This window comes from Crocodylus porosus, unplaced genomic scaffold, assembly GCF_001723895.1.
Source record: "Crocodylus porosus isolate Cpor-Errol unplaced genomic scaffold, CroPor_comp1, whole genome shotgun sequence".
NCBI lineage: Eukaryota > Metazoa > Chordata > Crocodylia > Crocodylidae > Crocodylus > Crocodylus porosus.
This window is the reverse complement of record NW_017728947.1, coordinates 18474282-18499026: the sequence shown is the minus strand read 5'-3', so window position 1 is coordinate 18499026 and position 24745 is coordinate 18474282. Positions and strand designations below refer to the sequence as shown.

At 39.7% G+C, this 24745-nt stretch overlaps 1 protein-coding gene across 4 annotated transcripts in view; it reads right to left on the bottom strand.

The window, feature by feature from the left end:
* The window catches only part of FAR1 (fatty acyl-CoA reductase 1), a 35955-nt gene extending 14460 nt beyond the window's left edge, over positions 1–21495 (bottom strand). Inside the window, exons 1-8 of one of the 4 annotated variants that reach the window (XM_019551942.1) lie at positions 21296–21495; positions 17745–17920; positions 14350–14529; positions 7797–7974; positions 6525–6569; positions 6294–6421; positions 5498–5565; positions 3648–3819 (exon numbers count right to left, since the gene is read on the bottom strand). In XM_019551942.1, coding sequence (XP_019407487.1) covers positions 3648–3819; positions 5498–5565; positions 6294–6421; positions 6525–6569; positions 7797–7974; positions 14350–14529; positions 17745–17920; positions 21296–21484 — 1136 coding nt within the window. In that variant the 5' untranslated portion in view covers positions 21485–21495. Of the gene's footprint in view, positions 1–3152; positions 3325–3647; positions 3820–5497; positions 5566–6293; positions 6422–6524; positions 6570–7796; positions 7975–14349; positions 14530–17744; positions 17921–21295 lie in introns of all 4 variants that reach the window. The other 3 variants (XM_019551943.1, XM_019551944.1, XM_019551945.1) reach the window with 3 other exon arrangements.
* Between the last annotated feature and the right edge of the window lie 3250 nt (positions 21496–24745).

Sequence of the window (24745 nt, the reverse complement as noted above, 5' to 3'; positions counted from 1 at the left end):
AGGTATAACACTTGCTAAAGCTACAAATGTGCTATTAGCACTGCTGACTACTATTTATATGACACCATTATTATCAATTCTTAGAGATAACATTAGAGTCCTACAGTACACATTAGTTAAAAAACCTGGAGTAGAGGGTTGTATCCATCAAGTCTTCCTTCCCCTTCCTTAAGTCTGTGTATAATATGCTAAAAGATGATAAATTTTACAGTGTGCCCACTTTCCTGAAAGTCCTCCAAGTGTAGAAATTAAGGGAAAAAGACACTACTGAAATTAAAAATAGTAAATATCTGAACTGCTGATATGATTAAATGCATGCTCTCTCACACAATTCTTTGAAACTATTACGCCCTAAAACAGGACCAAGAGAGCAACAGGAGTGTGACTGAAAAAAAATTATTGAAGAGAACACTACAAAATACAAAGATCCTGTTATTATGGTTCAGTGTAGAAAGACAAGACAAGCGTCACTACTGCAGAAGCAACTCTAATGAGGTTCCACCCCCCACTCCATTGAGGTCTCTCTTTTACTATGGCAATGGAACACTTGCTCCAGTATTTTATTTTATTTTACGAGACAAGTCAGTTGATTTGTCATTTATAGGATGTAATTTTTTTTTTCCACTTTGCGAGCAACGGGCAAAGAAGTTACCTGGGGGGGGGGGGAAGGTGGCATTCAGCACATCATGGCTTCTAGTTTCAATAAAGAAACGGTATATGGAAGGAGTGATAAGCGGTTACTGTGGAGCTAGTGACGTAAGTTTCACGGTTGATTTTGCCCAGTGATTTTTGCTGTAACCATATATTGCAGTTTTACAGAAGTCTCTCACCATGATTTAATGTGTTGAACATTCCTTTTTTTGGTCATAAGAGCGAGCAGGTAATCAAGAGCCCCATTCTAGCAACAGGGCTTTTGCACTCAAAACAGCATGAGCATAAGGAACCCAAACTGTCTTTAATCTAATTTGAGGCCCCAGGACAGAAATTCTGCTACCTAGTAGCTGAAGCTTTTGGTTCCTGTTCCCTGGTCATGCCTGCTAGCCACAGGACCAAGAGGAGCACCCAACCACAGCAGTGAACTTCAAGCCAAGAAAGTCTTCAGGTGATTTAGTTAAGCTGCCTTCCAAATGTACTTTGCTCTTGCATGGGTTCTTTTGGTAACTTTAAAGATCCGGCCCACACAGTGTATAATTAAGTTGTAATAACAAAACAATCTAAAACCAATATATTTAATAAAATGTAACATGCAGTGTTATATATTGCTATTCCTCTGAATAGAAAATTAAAAAACAAAACCTGAAAGTCTAAGGACATTGCCCATGTAGACGGGATACAATGTGAAGGAAAAAAGGGTCCTGGTAAGACAAACCGAGTCATCACCGCTAACAAACAGACAGTGGTTTCAGTAATGCACAAGCAAATTGGTAGTTGAAGGAAGACCATGTCTTCTCATCTACTATTAGTTATCAAAAAGATTCCAATGCTAAAGAGGCATCTTTTTTTTGTCTTTCACAAAAGATTCTTCCACACAGTGTGCCCAGCCATTTGAGTTAGTTAAAAGTTTTTAACCAGCCTAAATAACTGTTTCTCTCAATTTAGTATCATGCAGCTCTCTTGATATCTATTCCACCTGCTTAAGTCTTGCATACATTGGGAAAACTCATTCACTGCTTGCCCATTGCTGCTGTTTTAAAAGCAGTCATCTGTAAGAGCCTTCATGCTGACAATTCTCCATGAACTGGAAGAGATCTTATGTAAATTTAGTACCTCACCATTTGTAAGAAGACTTTAAAAAACCCCAGTTCACATCTTTGGGATTCATATAAGTAATCCAGCAAGACAGAACTAGGTCTGACTTTTCCAATATATCCAAATAAAATTAAAAACCTAGCAAAAAGGGTTTTGTACCCCCTCTCTCTGGGTCACCCGAAGTAGAAATCCAATGATAGGGACTGAATAAGATACATTTCTCATTACTCCTACTAAAACTAGTCAAATGGGAAACGAGAAACAGCAATTATTTCAATGACTTCTGAAATTCAGTTATGCTTGTGGCAGTCATTTACTGATCATTCTCCCTCCCACTCCCCCAACCCAAGACAGACTAGCATTTAAGTAGACCCAGTCTTGTGTGTAGCTATTGCTACTGGAAGACACCATTCATGGCTTATACTGCAATAGTACCTACACGCGGGCCTTTATTGCATTAGGCATTGTACAAATTGAATGCTTCTTACATCTTGGACTATAAAGCTCTTTGGGGTGTTTGAATGCTAGTATGAGCACATGTGCGCTCTTCTACATTTTCACCAAGACAGCTCCAAGGTCAAACAAGTTTGGAACCCAAGACATGGTTTTGAGGATTACCTTTTCCTACTGGAATCATTTTAAAGCATGCTGACAATGAATCTCTATTTTAAAAAAAACCCAAAACCCAAACAAACAAGCTCCCGTAGGTTTGATCTAAAGCCTGGGACAACTGAAAAAAAAAGTAGTCATTTACTATACGTGTTATATCAAGTTTCTAAATATGGAAGCAGAGTAGGTTTTCAGGACGTTATTGAACATAAGTGTGTCATAAAAAAAAAAACACAGCAGAGACACATCAAGGACTACACTATTTAAAACATTTAAAGTAGTGGGGGGAGCAAAACAAACAAGATCATATTACTACTTAAATGTGATTTAGTTATGTTTGTTTAGTTGAAACCATATCATTTTCCCACTTCAAGAAAAAATAAAAGTGTGTTAGCTAGACAAGAACTTGTCTATTATAAACTGAATGGAGTGGCAAGATAAAAAAAAAAAAATTCTGAAAATGCCCCGTACATGCCAAATAACATTTCATCATCTAATAAAAAAAGAAAGAAAAACAGACCCCCCCCCCCCCTTATTTCCCCTGCCACTCATTTTCAGTTTATAATAACAACAATCTTGGAGCTGGACATCTCATAGAGCATAGAGAAAGGTAAGGATTACTGGCCTGAAGCACAAATCAAAAATCAACTTTTCCCCAGCCAAACGTTAACTCCTCTGAAACACCCAGCCACTTGATTGTTATTGCTTGTAGTCTGCAAGTCTAAGAGAAAGCTCATGCCATTGCCTTAATCCACAAGCTTCCACCACCTTAGCAGCAAAATGGTCCTTCTTACCATGGCTTCTGACCTGTCAACCTGAGAACAACATCACTGAATAATGCAGGCAGTATATGGCCAACTGTTCTCCAGAACTGAAGCAAAAGGGAGTTGGTGTATATTTTTACATGGGGACGCCTTACTGTTTGTTCTAAAGGATTCATCTTGAAACTCAAATTTAGATAGCGTTCTGTAGGAAAAATAAGGATCAACATATTTTGAATTTCTATTATTCAAGAAAGTGCTTGTATTTAGGTCTTGAATTTTACAATTTGTCTTGACATCAATTAATACTCTGAACGAAAGTTATCCAAAAATAGTCATCCTTGTTAGCGGGGAAAAAAAAACCTGAATGCAAGTATTTCTTCTCTTTCAGAAAAAGGATTCAACCACAAGTATAAGCATAAATCAGAAAAAATTCAACATTAATATGCACTTTTGTAAGCATGGTGTGTTTAAGACAAAAAAAAATCAAGTTGGAGGAACAGACAAGACAGAGCTAGTCACCATTACCTTGGGCTTCTTCCAGTAATCCTGAGGTAGATATCATACAGGAATGCTGGGGCCTTATGGCTTACAGCAATCCAGTAATGATATAAGAGGTGATTGGAGGTTAGATTTACATTGGGCCGTCTGAAGGCCTGTTCGAGAGGATTCCTCTTGAAAGTAGAAATTACATGGTATTCTGAGAAAAAAAAGTTGCGTAACAGCTTTGATAATAACCATGTAAAATTTAAGTGGTTTTCAAAAGTTACTATGTACAATATTTACTCCCGAATTTTACTCAAAATAGACCTCCCAGATGTTTCTAAAATCACCTACAACAGATAAAACAGTTACAACTGTTGAACTTTTAAAGTGACAGTCTGACAGCAATTAATGCATCAAGACCGACTTCATAATTTTGACTTTAGTTTTGTACACTTCACTGTAGCTTCTCTCTTTCTGTTCCTCTTATTTAAGAAAGTCTAACAAACCCCTTTGATTGCAAAAACACAGACTATTTGCTACTTTTTAAAAAAAGAATGATTTTTTTTTTTTTAATCATAGATATTTCTCAGCATCTGATCTGTACTTCAGATGACAGATTATTCACTACCTCTAGAAACATTTAAACAAAACAAGACAAAAAAAAGCTATTCAGCCACTATTCTGCATTTCTTGCACAACCAAAAATATTCAGAGGTAAATGGGATTTCTAGGTGAAAGGGAAAAAAAAGTGCAGGTTGGTACCATTAAATAGTTACACACAAGTTTATCTTACCATTCTAGTCACTTCCCATATTTTTCAGACTAGTTTGAGAGAAAAAACTATTCTAACCATTAACTAGACTGGGATTTAATTAAAGACCAAAATACAGTAGTTTTCCAATCAGTTTGCCTGCCATTAAAAGCTTTAATATACAACGCAAAAACTGAGTAAAGCTAGGAAAAAGTCTGAACAATTTTCTTGATACTAACTTTTAAGCTAAACATAGGCCAAGCTCATAAAATGAAATATCCAAGTCTAATAGACACTCCTCTGAATATTCCCTAAAAAAAAAAAAAAAAAAAAAAACTGACAGCTGCTTAAGTGTTAAATAATCTCACTGAAAGTGAAAACATTAAATTTTAAAGAGTAATTTATGGTATGTGTGCAATAATTATTAAGAGCCAGTCTTTTGAATGTAGAATTATATTAAAAAGTTGAAAGTAGCTGGCCACATTTTCTTGGAGAATGATTTTCTTTGTGCAAGTTTTATATTATGTAACTATTTAAGGGAAACCAGTGCAAGACGACATTCATTTTTATTCATCTGATGCAACTCTATGAAGTAAAAGGCTACTATCATACCTCTCAAGTGTGCTACACAGCCCAAAAGAGATTTTTGTGCATATTTCCTAGATGCATCTAACAAGGTTACCACTAAACTCATTAATTTGGAAATACTGCTCTAGTATTACCAGGTTTCTGATATTCCCTCTGCTCAGTGCCTTACTCTCCATTCTACCAACCTGTAGCAGGCAGATTAGGTTGTGGTAGCAGTTGGGAGAAGAGCAAAAAACTCATACTATGTGAAGGTAGAACGTGGCAAAACAGAATATAGGAAGAAAAACTGAACAGAGAAGGAAAAAATGGTGTGCCACATTGCAAAGATGAGAGGTTTGGCTGCTGTATATCCAATTTATTGCTTTTTAAAAAAAAAAAAATATATTATTTACAAATAGTGGTCTCAATACCTCAAAGTTACAGAAAATTTCTACTAAACGCACTTAGAAGGGCCTTCTGGCAATTAATTGGTTGCCACAGCCTCAGAAATTTTCTTTCTATTAAAAACTATGGAGGACATACAGAAAAAGAGAGAGAGAGAGGGGCAACATACCAACTTCACCCCAATGGAAAGGATTGGTGCCGCCTGTTGTACAGTTGTACACCATGACATTTCTTGGTCTGAAAAAGATTAAAAGGCAATTGAGCAAATTAAAACCAAATAGAATTTTAGGTAATTGTTAAAAAGCCCACATTTATCCAAATCCCTCTTACCCTCTCCAATTATGAAGATGGGGACAGTGGAGGATAATCTAATTATTACAACTGTGTGCACCTACATCAGTAGTTCACAACCTTTTTAGACCCCAGGTACCCCTCAATGGACTCAAGGCACCCCCTCTATAAACTTCAATGCTTAGCTTCTTGCAGAGGGGCTTAGCATCAAGGGTGGAAGGACTGGCGAGGCAGGGACAAGCCTGTGCTTCTCACATCTTATGGCACCCTTCTAATGGATCTCATGATGCCACAGCACTGGACTACATGTTCCCAGCATTTTTCTTTAACAGCTGTACTGATTCTTTCCTCTCAGAAGAAATACTCCAGTTGTAGGTATAAGAACTGTTTTAATTAAAAACAACTAACCACTGAAGGAAGCAAGAAGGCATTTCTATTCCTTCATGTATACCACAGCACCACTGGCTAAGGGCACTACTGAGAGGTGATGTCTTCCTCTTCAGTATCAGATCCTTGCTATTATAAAATTATAAGCTTGAGAGTTAGTATGATAAATCTTAAATTCCTTTATGTTATGCAAATAGCAAGACACCAATTAGCAATTAAATAGAGGTTAGATATAACAACAGCAGATCACACCATCACGTGCCAAGTGAATTAGTTTGCACTGTCACCTGTTATACCTATTCATGCCAGAATACCAGGCTGCAGCCAGTGTTGCATTGACAACTACATCTACTGGAACAAGATCTGCCACTGCACTGTTGGAGGCTCTCATTGTTCGAAGAATTCCTTTTCCTGCCTTAAAGAACAAAACAGAAGGCCCACCAATAAAACATTTCAGACTTTACTTTTGTCTTGGAAAGCCAACAGTATCCATAACTGTACTAAAAATATTTACTTACAGCAATAAAAATACCACTAGGTCCATTGAAGTTGTCAATCCACCCCTATTGTGAAAAAGAAAGATTCAGTTAAAGTGTACTGAGTTCAACTGTTTATAAAAATATTTCTGAAACAAACTGACCAAGTAGGACAAGCTTCTTTTTACTTTTATAGCTTTACAGATAGGCAGAAGGTAGGGGAAGGTGGCATCTGAAAAATTAACTGGTTCATGGGCCACCCTGCCCCGTTTTCAGACTAGCACAGCTAACTATTTCTATTTACGCATAAAATATATGAACAACACTTATACCATATTACTTTTCATATTCTGCTTCTCACACATTTTTACTTCAGAAAATGACTTCTTTTTTAAAGTCTTCTTTAGTGGAACACCAGTAACAAAGTTTCTTACTGGCAGTTAACTATGACCTCAGCAGAGAGGCTGCTGCAATGTCATTACTTACTCAAACTGATTTTCTGTTGTTGTATTAGTTTGCTAAGAACTTTATAAAGGCTATTTATAGTAAGAAACTTCCTTTTACACTAACAGCTGTTCAAAAAAAAAAAAAAAAGGGGGGGGCTTTTTTGTTGGTTTTGTTGTTTTTTTGAACCACCAAAGCAATCATCCTAAAATAGCCAATCAAGCAGCAATGCAGTCACTTATTAGATTTTGATTGTTTTCTTGAGGAGGACTGTTTTCTCCTTCAACAGGTGCATTTGCAAGCACAATTTAGGGAACTAAAATCTTGGAAGATTCAATTCTGTTATGAAAGCTGCCTTAAATGTCATTCACAGGAGGACCATCCAATGTTGGCACAATGCTTCAAATAATACATAAAGACAGACATAAGAACTCCTTCCCTGCTTTACTAGGGATACAATACTGCAAGTTCTTGGGTTTTTTTGGGCGGGGAGATTGTAGGCAGCCTCCGGTTTTCATTATGACCCCTTAAACTAGCACAAGGTAGAGCAGCTTGAAAGAGAAAAATAAACTGGAGCAGGAAGCAGATGACTAAAAAAAAAACCCACCCAAATGTGTACGTGCATTTGTCAGACCCACACTAAGCCCCAAGGTTTTAGAAGTAATTTACCCTTTAAAAAATTCATTACAAACTTTCAAGTACACAAAAACCAGAAACTAAAGCAGTTTGATAATATAGGTTGGTATTCACGAGTGATTAAACTGCAGTTTGGACTTCTGACCTTTAAAGTCCTTGCAATGAACCAGGATGCATTCACTTTACAGGCTAAGAAACAGATGAAGTTATTCAGTGGGAGACAAAGTGACTTACAGGGAAAGGCTCCTTCCAGCTGGCACCAACAATGGATGGCCTTATGATGCCTATGTTCAGTTTTGTACCTTCCTGCTGCATCACATATTCTGCTAAGGCTTTTGTATATGTGTAAGTATTAGGCCTAGTGCCTATCAGTTTTGGGGTAATATCATTTATTAGACCATCATCCATCCACCTAAAACAAAGACGACACACAAAAAAAAGGATTTAATTATTGCACACTTTACTAGAAGAGGTGCATTTATGTCTGAAGGAAAGCAAAGCAAACAAATTAGAAACAGTTGTGGTGGGAGGAGAGGAAGCATTTATGATCAAATGTCTTTCAAGCCACCAACAGCAGCATAAAAATGAAACTTTAACATTTCCTACTAAAAGATTTGTAAGCTTATAGATACAGCATGAAGTAAAGCAATGGATTCTCCTGTAGTATTTCAAGTTAAGCTTATAAAGCTTTGTAAGCTATTTCAAAGCTTTGTAATCACTCATACGTTTCAACAGGAAGTGAATTAATTTTAAGAACTTGAACACCTTTTTCCCCCCTGCAACTCTAGCCACAGCTCCCACTGAAGTAGACTACACCTCACAAAAGAGTCCGAGAGAGGCCACACAGGCCAGTATGCACACTGAAGTTGAAAGCACTCACCTACATGTAGTTTGCACAATAGATTTCTGCAAATAAAATTTACCTCATACTCAGCTCCATAACCAATTCAATTTCCAAAGATTTGACTTAAAGAAAGGAAATCTTATGCTAGGACCAAACACTGATGCCATAAAAAACACAAGAACAACTGCATTCAGAAGGATCAGAATTTAGTCTTTAATATTACATTGGTTTCTAGATCAGAACTGTTAAAGCTGTCCAAAACTGAAGGGATGGGTAGAGGGTAGGCAGAGGAAGTGAACCGAAAGAAGAATGTCCGTTTCAGAAGCCTACCAGCTGTAAACAGCTATAATACTCCTAGTCTAGAAACAAGAGGTAGCATTAAGGGCTTATATAAATTGTTGTATTAAACACTATACTATTTCAAGTACTTTGAAGATGTCAAGTTTAATGGCACAAATGAAGTCTGATCCCAGTTGCAAAACCAATACATCTTGCCATTCCACATGTGCGTGGCAGGAAATACAGTTTTGAGGATCAGGGATCCAATCCTAATAGCTCTTTCAAAATGCCGGTGCACATGGATTGCAATGCAGAGCTGCTGGGTTCACAGATTTGAACTTGCTGGGCAGGCCAAGCCAACTGACTCCCCTCAACTGGTACTTGCAGTGGTGACTCATTGATAGTCCCCCATCTGGGGCTGTTGGCACACAGTTTTGAACCTGCAAAGGGGGAAGCTCAGATTTCCATCATGCAGCACTTGAGCAGCCCCAGCTACACTGTCAACAAGGACTGTTGGTATGGGGAACAGCATAGCCCAAGATCTCCTACCCAGCTGGGGCTGCTCTTCTCCCAACACCAAGAATCAGAATGAAAAGTATATAACATTCCAATTTAAAGATACTGTACAAACCAGCCACAAAAGATGTTCCACATATAATATAGGTTTGTCATTTTATGGTGCCATAAATTGGCTGAACATGTTCCACGTTATTATTTATAGTACAATTAATGTGTTAATCATGGCATAAAATGTAACTTCTGCCTGGGACCTGCAGTAAATGAATATGAACTGCATTTGTACACAATGGGGGGGAAAAAAAATTTAAGTGTATGAATTTTGCTTTAGGATAAATTGCTTGGGTTATGCTGAAGTGTATCCAAGGTAAGAATTTGTAGCGGTATAACTTCAAAAATTTTTGACCCCAGCCACACACTACTGTACCTAGTCATGAAAGCAAAAAAGACTGGAAAGAGCACAAGCATGGGGGGGGGGGGTCACATTGCAACAACTTGGTAACCTTATTTTACTCCTATTCTTGACCTCCAGTGCTTCCCCCCACCCCCACTTTGCTGGAGATCCTCTGCACTAGTTTGGTATTTGAGGGGTTCTGCAATCCTCCAGATAACCTTCATGTGACAGCAGGTCTGCCAAAAATCAGAATCCTATACTACCAGCAGTGCTCAAACAATAAGCAAACTGATTTCTGGATATGGAACTGTAAAAATAAATAAATAAATAAAAAAGCAAACACACCAAAAAACCCACATTCTAAATTTATTAGTTCCCATAGGTCTCCCATAGATGTTTACACTAAAAACAAAAACTTAACCCATTTGCCAAATACAGAAAGAAAATGTTATTCTCTAGCCTGATTTAAACAAACTTTAGTACATGTACATACCCGTACTGAACCATGCAGAGCTACTTCCAATAAAATCTGAGATCATTCCAGGTATTATTCAAAAAGGGTAACAAAAGAAACCACCTCACAAAAGAATGTGACACTCATGCCAACTACTTGATCAAGAGATATTTCTTGTCAAGACATTAGGTACAAGACTAGGAACATGGCATTTAAAATGAAGTGACTGGATTATTTCTGGTCCTGGTATGTTTCCAAAAATACTGTGTGGCACATATACTACAACCAAGGAGAAAAAGTCAGATGCATTGCCTTTTGTATTCTACTATGCACATTAACATTAAGATTTCTCACAAATCAGAAAAGCAATTTCCATTCACTTTCCTAAAGAAGGATTTTCCATTTACATATCACAGTATCTAAGTTGTCAGAGGATGCCAAGTTGCTTTATTTCCTATACATCAAAAAAAGTGAGGACGTATTTTTCTCCAAGTTTCAGGATACCAGTCTAAGGAACTTAGGAATAGCTTCCTTTTACAACAATACACATGGCAGCAGCATTATATATTCTACTTATCAGACAGATCCTTTGTAATTCTTCCTCTACTTAGCATAAGTCTGCGATGTAAAACAGCAACCCCATAAGAACCCATTCACTTTGATGATGCACTTGTAGAACATCCTTTACCTGTGCCCACCCAAGCACTTAACACCAAGTCATTGCCACTAGCATGACACTCACTTCTTAATTCTTTGAAGGTAAATAAATGCAGCATCAAGGAATGTTTTACAAGGGACTTCTGAATGAAGATATAGAGTTCTTGTAACTGGGCTTCCCCTTGTTGCCCCAAATCCCACTTTGCTACTGAGTGAAGGGGGGGGGGGGAAGGAGGGAGGAGCAGTATTGCAGTGCATTACAGAGTAATGCATTCTGTAGTATTCTTACACTCAGAAGGGTTGTTTATTCACTACAGGATCAAAACATGGAGACTACTCTGCACATGGTCCAGCTCCTCCACTTACCTGTTACATTGAATTCATTTACTACTGCTGCATAATAACCTTTCAATTAAGAGTCATTTGTGTTGTAAATTAAAGAAGTGACACTTTGGAAACCCCAGAGAAAGGCATTATACTTGGACTGTAAAGTAAAAACAGAAGCAGTGTGTTATGCTGCAGCATGAACAGTTGAAAGGGGTGAATAAAGGCCCAGGGGGGAAGGAAAGGGAAATGCTATCATTAAGCCTACTAGTTATGTTCAAGCTCTAGGGGGTATGTATGAAACCAGAACGGCAGGTTTTACTTACTCAGCATTCTTCCATTTCCTCTCCTATCCCCACATCAAGAAATAGGTTAAGCAGGAGCATGCTGCTATTTGGCAATACTATTCTGAATTGGTAGGTCTTCAATTCTTTAGCTATCATTCCCACTCCCTGCCCCACCCAGCCATTATATAATTGAATTAGGAACAAAACAGCAAAGGAGTAGTTCATAGCAGGACCTGAATATTACTTTTGTGACAGGACTTATAAGACTGGCACTATACAGGTTTTACAACAGCATTACACCCAGTCAGGAGAAAGAGGAAAGGGAAGTAAGCTTTTGTTTTTAAGAACAATGACTTTCCTTCTGCAAAGAAATTAGACTGCCCTCTCAGTTTTTTTAAAAAACAATGCATCTTCTCCCCACCACCCTACACCATGCAGTATTAGATCTTCCTTATGAAGATTCCTACAGAACCGATACCCAATAACTGAAATTGGGATCAACTATTGGCACCAGTTTCCCTGCATAAAAAACAGGCATCTGTAAGTTTTAGTTTAGGTTTCTTTTCTGGGGTCCAGTGAAGATAAATTTCTAGCTTCACGATTAAGCTACCATAAGGACAGATATACGGTTAATAATGTAGGGCAATCTAAAGTCAGATGGAAGTCCTAACATTGTATGCAAACACCTTTCCTCAGCAAGTTCTTAAATTTTTGTTGTCCAGGTAATTAGAAGCCTGGATCAAGTTGACAGCAGAAGCTAGAGTCTTATTTCTTCATTTAACCTTATGCTTATCTGAGCTCTGATCCCATGACCTTTAATGTTTAAAGCAAGATATGGACTAGCCCACTTAACTATAATGTTCATTAATACCTTCAGATAGTTTCAATTAACTAGGAATTTATGTGTTTCCTGTTCCTTCATAGTTAAAGCAAAATAGCAGATGCCCTTCTGTTCAAATACAATCTACATTATAGTATTTGCTCCTATAAGCAGGTATTGCAATACAGTCTTTTAGAAATTGTTTATGCAGGTTAACCCTATACTTCCCCAAACATCTCACTGTAAGGATTTGGTAATTAAGCCAGAAAAGAGAGCAGAGTAGGATCACCTTAAAAAAGACAACACTGATAGAAGCTTTTTTTAACTGAATTATTGTAAACATATCCCTTCCACAAATTAGAAGCTTTTTGTAATCTTTCAGTTATGTTATGTCATGTATATGGATCAGTCTTGTATTCCCACAAGTAGGGGAACAATGTGTGAAAACTTCAGAAAAACAACAGATAACACTTTAAAACTAGGAAATGTTTTCTTGGGGGGTGGATTTAATGGCAGTTGCAGTATCCAAGTTAGTCTAGAATTATATTGTCAATTTGAAGGTGTTCTAACTTGTTGCCTAGGGAAAACAGTGGAAATGCATGGAGAGACTCATTTCCTCTAATTTTTAAAATAATTTAGCTACTTAGAGCACCTTCATGAAAACTTTAAATTATTATTTCACCCAAATGATGCGCCTTTGATTACTATCTTTAAAAGACAGGTCAGTATGTTTCTTTTATGAAGCTTTTACAAAAGGTATGTTATGATACTTCTTTCATGAAGATATCAAACCCATTGTTCCCTTACTTGAAGGCAGTCTGATAACCAGGGATCCTGGTTTCTCCGATTTAAAAAGAGATCCCCAATTTTTGGGTTAGAAAAAGCAACATTTTGCCGTGATCAAACTGAAACACCGGGGTGGGTGTGGATGGGTGTGTGCGTTTCGGTTTGATCATAGAAAGATGTGGATTTGGGGGTTTGTTTTTGTTTTAAAGTAACAGAAAACCAGGATCCCTGCTGATAACTTAATATTTCAAATTGGCATGCCAACTCCACCTACAAAGCTTCCCACCCAAGTCACTGTTGCCTTTGGGAATTGTTGGCCAAATGAGCTCATGTGCATCTTAAGAAGTGCTGGCCAATTTCAGCTCCTGCACTGTTTTTCCTGATGAATATTAACAGAGACTCTTGCAAGTCTTCCTTATTCTCCCTAATCCCACAGCATTTTAGATCAAACCGAATTTACCCTTCATTTTATTTCCAACTTTAAAATCAGCAAAAAAGACAGTAGTTGGGCAGAAAGTGTATTATTTGCACAATCAGGAGAGGGCTCGAATGGTCGGTTAGCTCTGGATGTTTCAAGGCAACCAGAAAGACAGTGACCAATGGAATTAAGTTACTGACATCCTTAAGGGTTCCAATGCAAAGAGCAAGAAAGATTCCCTGCACCAAAATCTGCAACTAATCTTGCTGCAGCCAAAAATCCACAATTTTGAGCATTCCAAGACTGGCAGGCAGCGAAAGACTTTTTACAGTTGGACTCAGTTGTCAAGTCCAAGTTAAATTTTCCAAGTTCTCTTCCCCCTCCCCATTTTTTTTTTTTTTAAATAAGAACCGCCAGACAAGGGTAGGACAACTTCAAAAAGTATAAATGAAGTCTAAGTTTACATGGTCTCAAGTCTTTAGTTATAATGAGTTTAATGCATCTCTGTCAAAGACAGAAGATCTTTAACACTTTTCTTTAAATGTAAAACAGCCAACAAGGTAATTCTTACCTCAGCTCTACCTAATGATTTACTTATTAATGTCACTTTATACTAGCAAATGGTGCTGTCATTCAGCAGCCAAGATATCAGCTACTTATTCCCCTGTCCTGCAAATAACCATTCAGCTAAATTTTTAAAACAAGAAAACAGCATACAGAGTACAGTGTGTAGGGTACAGACCATTCTTAAAATCAGAGGTAGTTCAAAGAGTTACCAAAAGATTGGGGAGACTTTAGTATTAGAGGTCCAGAAACACCATTAGTCTGAAGTAGAATTAGGTTGACCAATTGTCACATTTTTCACCACTGTTTAACGGGGAGGAAATAAGATAAGAGTTGTGTGGCAAAGATTAGCAAATAGTCTAAAGAAGAAAAACAGCATGTATTGCCTTTGCAAATATAGGAAGTGGGTGTAGATTAGTGAAATACCAGAAAAATATTGCATACTCTAAAGAATCTATCAGTTTCTTGGGGTCAACTGGAGGTGGATAGACGATTTCTTCAATATGCTTCTGATTGCAATATGCATATGCAGTTGAAAAATGCATGAATACTTCTAGCTTCTTCATTCGTTGAGCCAGGTGGATGAGCTGTTGTGTTCCAATCACATTTAATTTAACAGAATCTCTGTCAGGGAAAAAGAGAGATAAAAAAACTAGATGAGCAACAGTGAGCCTGCCAGAACAGTAAGCTGATGTGAGGAGTTCAGTTTGGACACATTCATAGCTCCGCCAAGAAAGAATTACACCAACATTTTCCAACAGCTTGTCCTATTTTTAGATGTCCCAAGCTTCCACAAACTTTCCTTGGAAGAGTATTCCACAGTCTGTCTGGAAACTGGTCAATACTCAGCTTAACTCCTCCATAACTTCATTCCATTTGTATAAAAATGTAGGAATAGAAATAGACTAGTTACCATGTGATTTTATAAGGATAAAATCACAAAGTAGTCAAATTTATTTTACAGATCACCTTGTGCTTTTTCCTGTGTGACCTCAAAGTATCTGACGTAACATTTTAGCCAGAGATTACCAAGAGGCCTTCCCACTTCAGGTGGTCAGCCCAAGCCACACAAGAGATCAGTTCTTATCAATACATTGATAAGCTCTAAAAACAAACTGGATTTAGGTGGCAGTTGTTTGTTGATATTATGCTACTTAAGAGAGTTTAAAAAGTCTGAAGGAGCAAGGAAAAATCTTACAGCAGAAAAAGCTGAATGCACGAACAGTAGCTTCTAATGTGAAAATTGGAGAATAGTTCTGAAATAGGATGCCTGAATAGAAATTTGTCCCTGCTTTTCATTAATAGCTAAACAATATGTATAATCATTCAGAGCCCTTAGGTGCTGGAGAGAGGCAGGCAACACAGAGAATCCAAGTCATAGATTTTTTTTTTTGATGATTCAGGGCTCCCTATGGGGCTTAGTCATGTCCTTGCTTCCCCTACCCAGAACAGAAGCTAGGCAGTGTGCTGCACTGGTACTCATCTGTGTCCTTTTCTGCAAGGCTCATCCACTTTAGAAAGTAGTCCCACTAAGAAATGGAACACAGGAGAGTAAAAATCATTAGAATAAAATTAAAATTTTCCACAACCTGAGGTTTCAAGTTAAAGCCCCTTGTCTTGGATTCAGTACAACCTGTGAGGCAGTCAGCTGCTGCAGCACCAGTAAACTGTTGTGTGACTTCGGAGCCAGAGTCTGAACTGAAGCTGCTGCCTTCCCCACCCTCACAGGAGCTCTGGCTCCAGACCCACTCAAGACAGAGCACAAATCACATGGTTGCTTCAGCTCCTGCCCAGTCCCACAGCAGTGGTTGCTGTGGCAAGAGCTCTGGAGCCAGGGTTAGAGCCACCACCACTACTGTACAGGTGGGCAGGAACCAGTGTGTCCACATGGTCCATACCCCAAGCCAGAACGGTCTGGAGCTGGAGCCATGAGGAGTTCTGTCCCCCCTTTACCACCCCCCGCAAGGAAGATGGGAGGGGGCAGGGCAAATTTAACACAACACCCCACCAAATAAGTTTAAATGGTTAAAAGTTTTCCCATGTATAGAATTTAGTTACTGGACAGGCAACTTAAAATTTAAAAAGAGTCATCTTGGATTTGGGTACATATGACAACTACGATCTGAAACTCTGAACTACTGTTGCCCTTACAACAGCTTCAGGAGCTTCAAGTAACCAAAGAAAGGACCAAAAGGTCAAGTGTATCCAAAACAAGCTGCACCAAAAGTATCTAACTTTTGTACTTCCAAGAAAAAATACAAGGTGAAGACTGCAGGGGGCCCTGATTACAGACCAACCCTGCAAACAAGATTAGTGCAAAGTGATGAGGGGGAGGGGGGAAAAAAAAAAAACAGGCTGATCAAAATAATGTAGTTTCTCTGTAAGAGTTAGTTGTTTTAGTCTCACTGTCTTTACCACTCATGGCATATTCATTTCTTCCTTCTCTTTTCTTATCTACTTTTCCTCTGCAGGTTTCCTAATTCTACCTCACATGTTACCTTAACCTAGATCCTACAAGCTTTGTCAAAAAATTTCCGGTTCTTGCCATCTCCCTGGCCCTATTTTGCATACAGAGTGCATTATTGCTACCCATGGGATCCTCACTACTCTCCCCCCACCTCAAAGTGGAAAGTCAGACCTGTGTACACCCTACCTGGTTCTTGAGTTGAGTAGTGGAGGTTGTTCACAATTGCCGAACACCAATTTCAACTGGTTCAGTCCATCCACATCCATCTCCACCACTAGCTTACCTTATACCAGAGCTCAGAGCAACAAGAGCACATGCGTGAAGTGGGCAAAGTCTGGTTGAGCACTTCATCTCAGGAGAGGAAGATATTTTTGGCAAATCTTAATTGGGTCAAGTCTGTTTGGAGAGATTTTATACAAGCCTTTTCCTACCCTGACCTGAGGAAGGACACACTCCATGCCCAGAAGCTTTTCTGAAATCTCTCCAAAACTAGACAGTTGGTTCAATTAGGGGAAAAAAGAAAAAAGAAAACACCTATCCCCTGCAGCTCCCCCAACAGCCTTGCTTCATCATCTTGGGCATATGCTGAGCCTCAGGGCAGAAAACCTTCTTACAGATCTACCCCCATGGCTGTCCTTAGGAGAGGGCAGAATCAAGCAACCACCCCGTGCTTTAGGGCCTGCCCCCCCCATAGAGTTGGGTGGAGTGGCTGCAGCGACCCCGCACTGCCGCTGGCTTGACATCTGGCTGCTCAGCACCCTCTCCCCAGCCACTGAATCCACTGCTGCTCAGCACCTCCCCGCCTACCCTCAAATCCACTGCTGGCTTTCTTGCGTCTGGGGGCAGGGTCCCATGCAGGCCAATTTGCCCCAGGCCCCGCACACCACTCTGGTCACCTCCATCTACCCCCAGCCTCTTCTACTGATCTTTGAGGTTTAGTGCTAAATTTTGAAGAAGACAGTAGTAGTAGATTGGGAAGTTAATGTGTGGATGTGACTCCTTTCAGATTCAGTCTGACTGATCTACACAGTAACCAGCCATCTTCTCTTCCTTCAGAAAAAAAGGGAAGATTTGCTTCAGCTGCTGACAATTTTTTTTTTAAACTAACACACCCCAACTTTAAATAAGTAAGTATTTCAATGCTATACCTAGTCATAAGGACCTGATGACCAGCAGAGAAAAGAAAGAAAAATAGTCCTCCCCTTCCCCCCAGCTAAAATGTCTCAAACTATAAGAGTGAAACTTGCCATGAGTGCTTCAATATTTTTTTGCTTGCAATATTTTATGGAAGAGTTAAAATGGTGCCCCTTTAAAGGCTGATGTAGCAATTCAATATAAAAAGCTTCAGTTTGAGACAAGGGTTTACACTCACCTTAATGTTTCATTGAATCTGACTGTAGCCGCACAATGGAATACAATATTAATGCAGTCGATGAGAGTTTCTTTATCCTGCTCACTAAGGTCCAGTTCAGGCTGTGTAAGTTCACTAGTAACTGCTATTATTTTTGTTTTAAAGTCTGGTTGTTCTTCTCTCAACCTGTCAAAGAGCTGTCAGAGTAAAAATTACATTACTACATTAAAAATCAATGAGATGAGCAGTTAGATTTCTACTTCAGCATACGTAAGAGACAGACAAGTCTCTTCTACTTATACAAAGCTGTGCCATGTTCGTTACTTGTTAAGTATATGCAGTGGTGTAATGAAGATAAAATAATCCTGTAGTCAGGTAAATACACATAACAAGGTTCCCCCTGGCCTTCCCCTCCAAACTTTCCCCAAAGCAGGCCAGTGGGGAGGCCCCTGTCTTACAAACAAAACTCTTGGGGTAGAGGCAATATTTTTTGTTAGACCGTGTGAGGGAGTGAAGAAAGAACACAACCCGGCAGGGGCCCTGGAAGATCAGGAAACTGACTTACCCGAGGGCTCTGGTCTCACATGCCTGGATACTGCTGTGTGTCAATGCTTTTCTAAATGGTATTTCCTCCAGATTGAAGGAGGAAACCCAGCATTGGCTCTTCTGAGCTGGCACATTATGGGTGGGAACAGAGAAGATCGGAAGTAAGGAAGCTCCAGGGCAGCTGGGACCAGAAGCAGCCATCCCAGCAGAGCAGAGCGCTACCAACAACTGGGAGATGGAGATAGAACAGCTGACACCATACCAGTCACCTGTGAGCCAGCCCAGCCCAGCAGCAGCCAAAAAGGGCTGCAACACAAGCCTGAAGAGATTGGCTCTGTGACCAGGAGAAGGAGGAACAAGCAGGAAAACAATGGGGACACAACCTGAAAACCTAGCTGAGTGAGTCCTGATTATTTTTTTCTTTCTATTGCTGTGGGAAGTTTAGTGCTGCTGGAAGTGCAGCTTCATCCTTTAAGCCTCTCGGGGGGAGAGTGCTAACAAGGGCACCCACGGTGTCCTTAATGGAGCTAGATTTTTTGTTTGACTGCCCTTGTAACAGAAGTGCATCCTCAGTGATGCTTTTACTGAACTGTAACCTAGTCTTAAGGGACACTGGACTAAGCCTGTCCGATTTACCTGTCAATGAAGGCAGTGGGATAGGCCAAAAGACAGGACATTGTATTTTGTGGTGGTCCTTGAATAAGAACAGAAGTGGACTAAGGGACCTTAGGCTTGGACTATTGTAAATGCAAGTCCTGTGAGAAGGAATCAGACAACCCTGCACAGATTCCAAGAAGAGACCCCTATATCTGAATTAATAAACAGCATCAACATGGTGGTAGGGGCAAGGGGCATAGCAGAAAGAGAAGCCCCCAGAAAAAAAGTCTGCTAGAGTATCCCGGGATTGTACCAATCTGTAGACTGTTCCTCCCCATTTCATTACACTCTTGCCCGCCATGACCTGATGAAGTCTAAAAAAGGCACTACAAATGAGGATATCGTGGGACTAACTTACAGATGGCACAGACGAGAAAGAAATGCAAGAGACATGGACCCCAGCCTTATCTGGCGAGTCCCTGACAGACCAAACTAGATAGTTGCAAAAAAAAAAAAATTGCAAGCTTTCGGGCCCAAACCTTTGTCAGGCAAAGGAGAATTCAAAGACTGTAAAATTTCTCCCAGGTACAAAACAGAACTTCATATGACTATCAATACCTGGGAGAAATTTTACAGACTTTGAAATCTCCTTTGCCTGATGAAGGGCATTTGGGCCAGAAAGCTTGCAAATAAAAAAAAAAAAAAAAAATTTGAAACTATTTAGTTGGTCTAATAAGAGCATGAATGACCTCCACTCCAAGAGCTTTGTCTGCCCATGCCTCTGGATCAACATGGCTACAAACATCTTCATCTTACACTGGCATACAGGGCTGAAGGGAAGCAGACAGCCTCCTGCCCCCACCCCTGCAGTTTTGTTTTGATAAAACTTCATTTACACAAATAGCACCAATTGGGGGGGGGGTGAAAACAAACCCACTCAAACTCTAAAATGTAGATCCCATAGTAGGATTATATGGAGGCATGAATAGCTAGTAACAAGTTTGTGGTGGAGATAGAGGTGGTTAGATCTCCACAGCATCAACTGTACTAGTGAAATGCCAGCATAGCTTATTCCAGCAGCTCCAAAAATCAGAGTTCTACCCAAACAGAATGCCAATTTTCTTTACCAACAAGACAAGCAAACAATGGGTAGAGAGCATCACAACTACCTGTTACTGATTCCCCAACCTGAATGATCAGGTATTATATTTTCTATGAGCAAAAAAACACAAACAAAAAAACAAAACAAAACCCTCACACTCATGAAGTTCAATAAAGGACAAAGTGCAAAATCCTGCGCTTGGGATGAAACAATCCCAGGGACTGGTACAGGCTGGAGACCAACTGGCCAAGCAGCAGCTCTGCAGAAAAGCAGCTCTGGGGGTTACAGTAGACAATAAGCTGGATATGAGACAACAGGGTTAACAGCATACTGGACTGCATTAGTAGAAGCATTGCCAGCAGATCAAGGGAAGTGACTATTCTCCTCTATTCAGCACTGGTGAGGCCACACTTGGAGTACCGTGGTTCAGTTTTGGGCCCACCATTACAGAAAGGATGTGGATAAATTAGGAGTCCAGTGGAGGGCAACAGAAGTGGCTATGGGGCTGGGGAACATGACTGATGCGGACAGGCTGAAGAAACTGGGACCAAGTCTTCTCTTCTCCAGACTGGAGGGATGGTGAAATTTAAAACAGCAGCCTTCCCTGAAAGGTGATTCCAAAGAGGATGGAGCTAGACTGTCATCTGCCACCACCAAGAACGGAACAAGGAGCAAGTTGCAGCACGGAAATTTTAGGTTAGATGTTAGGGAAAACTCAATAGGAGGATAGTAAAACACTGGAACAGACTACTAGAGAGGTTTTGGAATCTCTATCCTTGGAGGTTTTTAAGATCCAGGAAGATAAAAGCCTCAGGTGGGATTATTTAGTTGGGGATGGTCCTAGATCACCTCCTGAGGTTCCTTCCAACCTTAATTTCTTATGTCACACCTGTGCAAACAAGGTAAAGCTTTTGGTGGAAATCTACAGCAGGGTTCAAATTCAAGCCTATGAAGCTGTAACAAGAACCTTTACCTGACAGAAGCAATTTTAACTGTATCCAAACCAAGGCCACATTTGGTTTAAGATGTAGCCAAGTCAGTTAGTTCAAGCAGTACAGACATGAAGAAAATACTAGAGTGCAGTCCCTCCTGTAGAGGTGGGATTCCATTACTGGACTGTAGCCATAGAACAAATCACTACAGTGCATTTCCCTCTTGATCGAAGAATTCTGAAAATTTGATGGGGCTTTGCATTTTGCTGCAGAGGCCAGAAAGTCATTAGCAGAATTGAAGAGTTAGAACAACTTGTAACAAAAGGTTTACACTTTCCCACCGTTTCTAAAGTGGCCATATTATCATTTCCTAGCACAGTCTTTTAGAGATTTACCTTACAGCTGATCATTTCTTCCACTCGCTCTTGAGGATTCTGTTCTGCCTTGCGTCTCACTAATACATAAACAGCTTTTACTTTAGAACAAGACCGTAGCAGCTTCTCCAGAAGCACTTTTCCCAAGAAGCCAGTAGCTCCTGTGATGAGGACATTCTTTCCTTCATAGTATTCTGGGATGGATACCATTGTGACCTAAAGAGAGAGAGTTTAACATGCATTAGAAAAAAGTTTAACTATCATTCAGTAGCTTGCATGAAGTATAAACTGTAGACAGGAACACAGAACTAGTGGTTGAGCCAGCAGTTCAAAATTAATTTTTCCTCTACTGATAGAGGGCATCAGAGACAGACCAGTCTGTCATACACAAATGCCTCGCAGCTTTGGGGGGGGGAACAGGAGGAGCATCTAGCAACTTTTTCTTTCCTTTGAAAGAAGAAAGTCACACTCTGCAACATACTGCAATTAAAACTTGTTCTAAAAGTGTAGTTGGCCCATGTGGATATTTCACACATGCTCACTGAAGACAAGGGACCAGGGGACCCACTGCTGGCTCACAGTTCAAAAAGTATCCCTCCTTTGCCATTCCTTTTAAGCTACGTGACTGAACTGTAGAACAAACTAGGGCAAAAAACAGAAAGTAGAACGATCCCCAAAAAGATAAGTATATTTGGTCATTTTAAAAGTGTTACTTTTATAGGAATATTAAAAAAGATTTGGCTGGCATAACTGCACTAGAAGAACATATTTCTGAAGTAGAACAAATTTGGGGTTAAAGGGCACATCCAGATGACTGCAGTTGTTTGCATCCCCAGGGACACGAAATCAGCAGCACACCTTGTGCTGCTATTTGTTCCTCCCTAGGGATACCCGTGCCACGTGCGCAGCAGGTTATCCTAGGTGGGGTAAGGGAAGCTGCCTTGGAGTCCTGGGGGCCTCCCAGGGCAGGAAGCCCAGCCAGCAGCTGGAATATGGCTCCAGCTGGTCAGGCTCTGGTTTTGGACAATGCACACTGCCACCATGTGTGCTGCCCTGTTTTTTACCCTAGGACCTCCTGGGTTCAAAAAAAACAAACAAACAAAAAACTATGCATACAACATAATTCAAGGTAGCAGGGTGGGCAACACCTGCATGTGCCATGTGTGGTGCTGCAGACAGGCCTGCAGCACCACATAGGCTGTGTCTAGATAATTGTGGACATACAGTAAGAGGTCAAAAAGTTAAAAAACAAAAACCAAAACTATAATAATCAGCAGCATTTTTTAGAATTATTTTGTGCCTTTTCTGAAAGATTCAGAACAATCAGATAGAGGAAGCAAGAAACTATCAGCCACCACAAAAGACTCCCAATTTATACATGAGATTAAGTTAAAATGTTTTACCAGGTGAGCAGGACACTAATTCTTCTTTTAAAAATACTTCTGAAACAGATTTAAAAAGCTGTCACTCTCTCCATCTTGCTTGCACAAAAGAGGAGGGCTGGACAAAGCTACTTGCCAGCCTTACTGCTTGTTTAGGTGGAGTTACTCTACTGATAACAAAACGATTCTTATTAGCAAATAGAAACAAGATTGCAAACAACCTAGAATAATATCAATTTGCTTATCAAAGCTATTTGATGAATATTCATCTTTCATTACTGCTGGTGAATGACAGCTTGCAGCACAGGTTGCCTGTGCTATAGTCAAAGATGCGACTGCAGCTCATGTAGACACACCCAAGTTTGCTTGGGTACCGACAGAAGCTGCAGCAACAGCACAGAGCTCAACAAGAGCAAGATGCCCACCTATTACCCAGAGAGGTTTGACAGATTAGGATGAATCTTGTGCTGAGTGTTAGCTACTTCGAAAGCTAACTTAGAGACCTATAAGAAATTCCAGTTATCCGAGTATAGAACAAATACACCCTTGAGAACAACTAGTGGCATGGCATTTTCAGGGGATGCAAACTATTTTCCTCATACTTTAAGGTGTAATCTTACTACCGAGTATAGATGCTTGAATTCAGGAGGATATGGTAAGCAAATTCCTTATGTTTCCTTAGTTATTTAGGGATTCATTTAGTTAAGGCAACAATTAGATGACCTAATAATCAATTATCATTTTTTCTTCAAAGTTTCTTCCAAGCGAACTTAGAAAATACCGTAACATTTTCTAGAATGATGCATCAATATACCAACTCTTTGGCCAGGGGCAGAAATTACACAAACTAGTTCAAATTTGTAACACAACAGAAGCTCAATGCACATAAACCAATTTCAAAATGGCCAAAATCAGTTCAAGATGAACCAGAACAGGTGTAGTTTAAGTTCTAGATCCCCTTCTGGCTTGGGCCACTGCAGGCATGTGGCTACATTTCCACAATCAAAAATGAATGTCTTCATTGGCTTACTGGTTCAATCGATGCAGTTTAGACTAATCTGTGAAGATTGAATCAATTCAGCCTCAGGCTTTTTGACTGTCTGTCCTTAGGCTATGATAAAGCCATGTCCCCTGCAGTTTTAAAAAGCTGCAACAAGTATGAACAGTGCTAAAAGCAATTTACCATTTTAAAAAAATGTCACCTTCCTATGCAATGCACACCTGAATTGTGTTAAATTTGATAAATTTAATATTATGTAAATATTCATACCTCTAGACTGAGCATGTATTTATTTAGGATTTCAAAAATACAGAAGTAGTAACAATAAAAATTAATTTTCACTGCTATTAGATTAGGTGAGAATGTTAGGAGAAATTAGGTTTACAAAAAAGCAAAACAAAACAAAAAAACCCCAACAAAATGAAAACAAACCCCCCCCACACAATACTTGTGGCCAATCTCACAGATAGAAGTTTAGTGCCCAGTTTAGGATTCAAGTCCCTTCACCATTCTTTCCCTTCATTTTAGTTAGAAATACTGGCTGCAAGGGACCCAGTTCATAAGTGAGAACTACCAGCAGAAAGCAGGAGTTGAAGGCTATTTGTACGATAAAGTGTAGCACAATCTCAGAGATGTCCAGGTATGCCATGTACAGAAAGTGAGTTCATAATGATTTATTTTAGACCCACATTATGGGAGACATCCTGCTCCCCGAGGGAGAAGAGAGGCTGCAATGCCATCCTTACCTAGCTAGGCCAAACATTTCCTACTATAAACTATTTAACAGCACAAATTTAGAGAAATCACAGGGGACATTACAGAAAAGTAATGCAAATTGTATGCCGAATCTAAACCGTGGTTCTGTTTGGTCCTAAGGCTAGGGACAGACATTCAAAAAGCCTCAGCCTACACTGATCAATATTTGCAGGTTAGTCCAACCTGGCTAGGCTAAACTGGTTTGTAACTGTACAGACATCCCCTCTGAACTGAAGAAATTCAAGCACATGCCTGCAGTGGCTCAGGCTAGAAGCCAGGAGGTACTAGAGCAGCCTTCCCCTTCTTCCACAGAGGAGCAGAGAAGGGCATGGC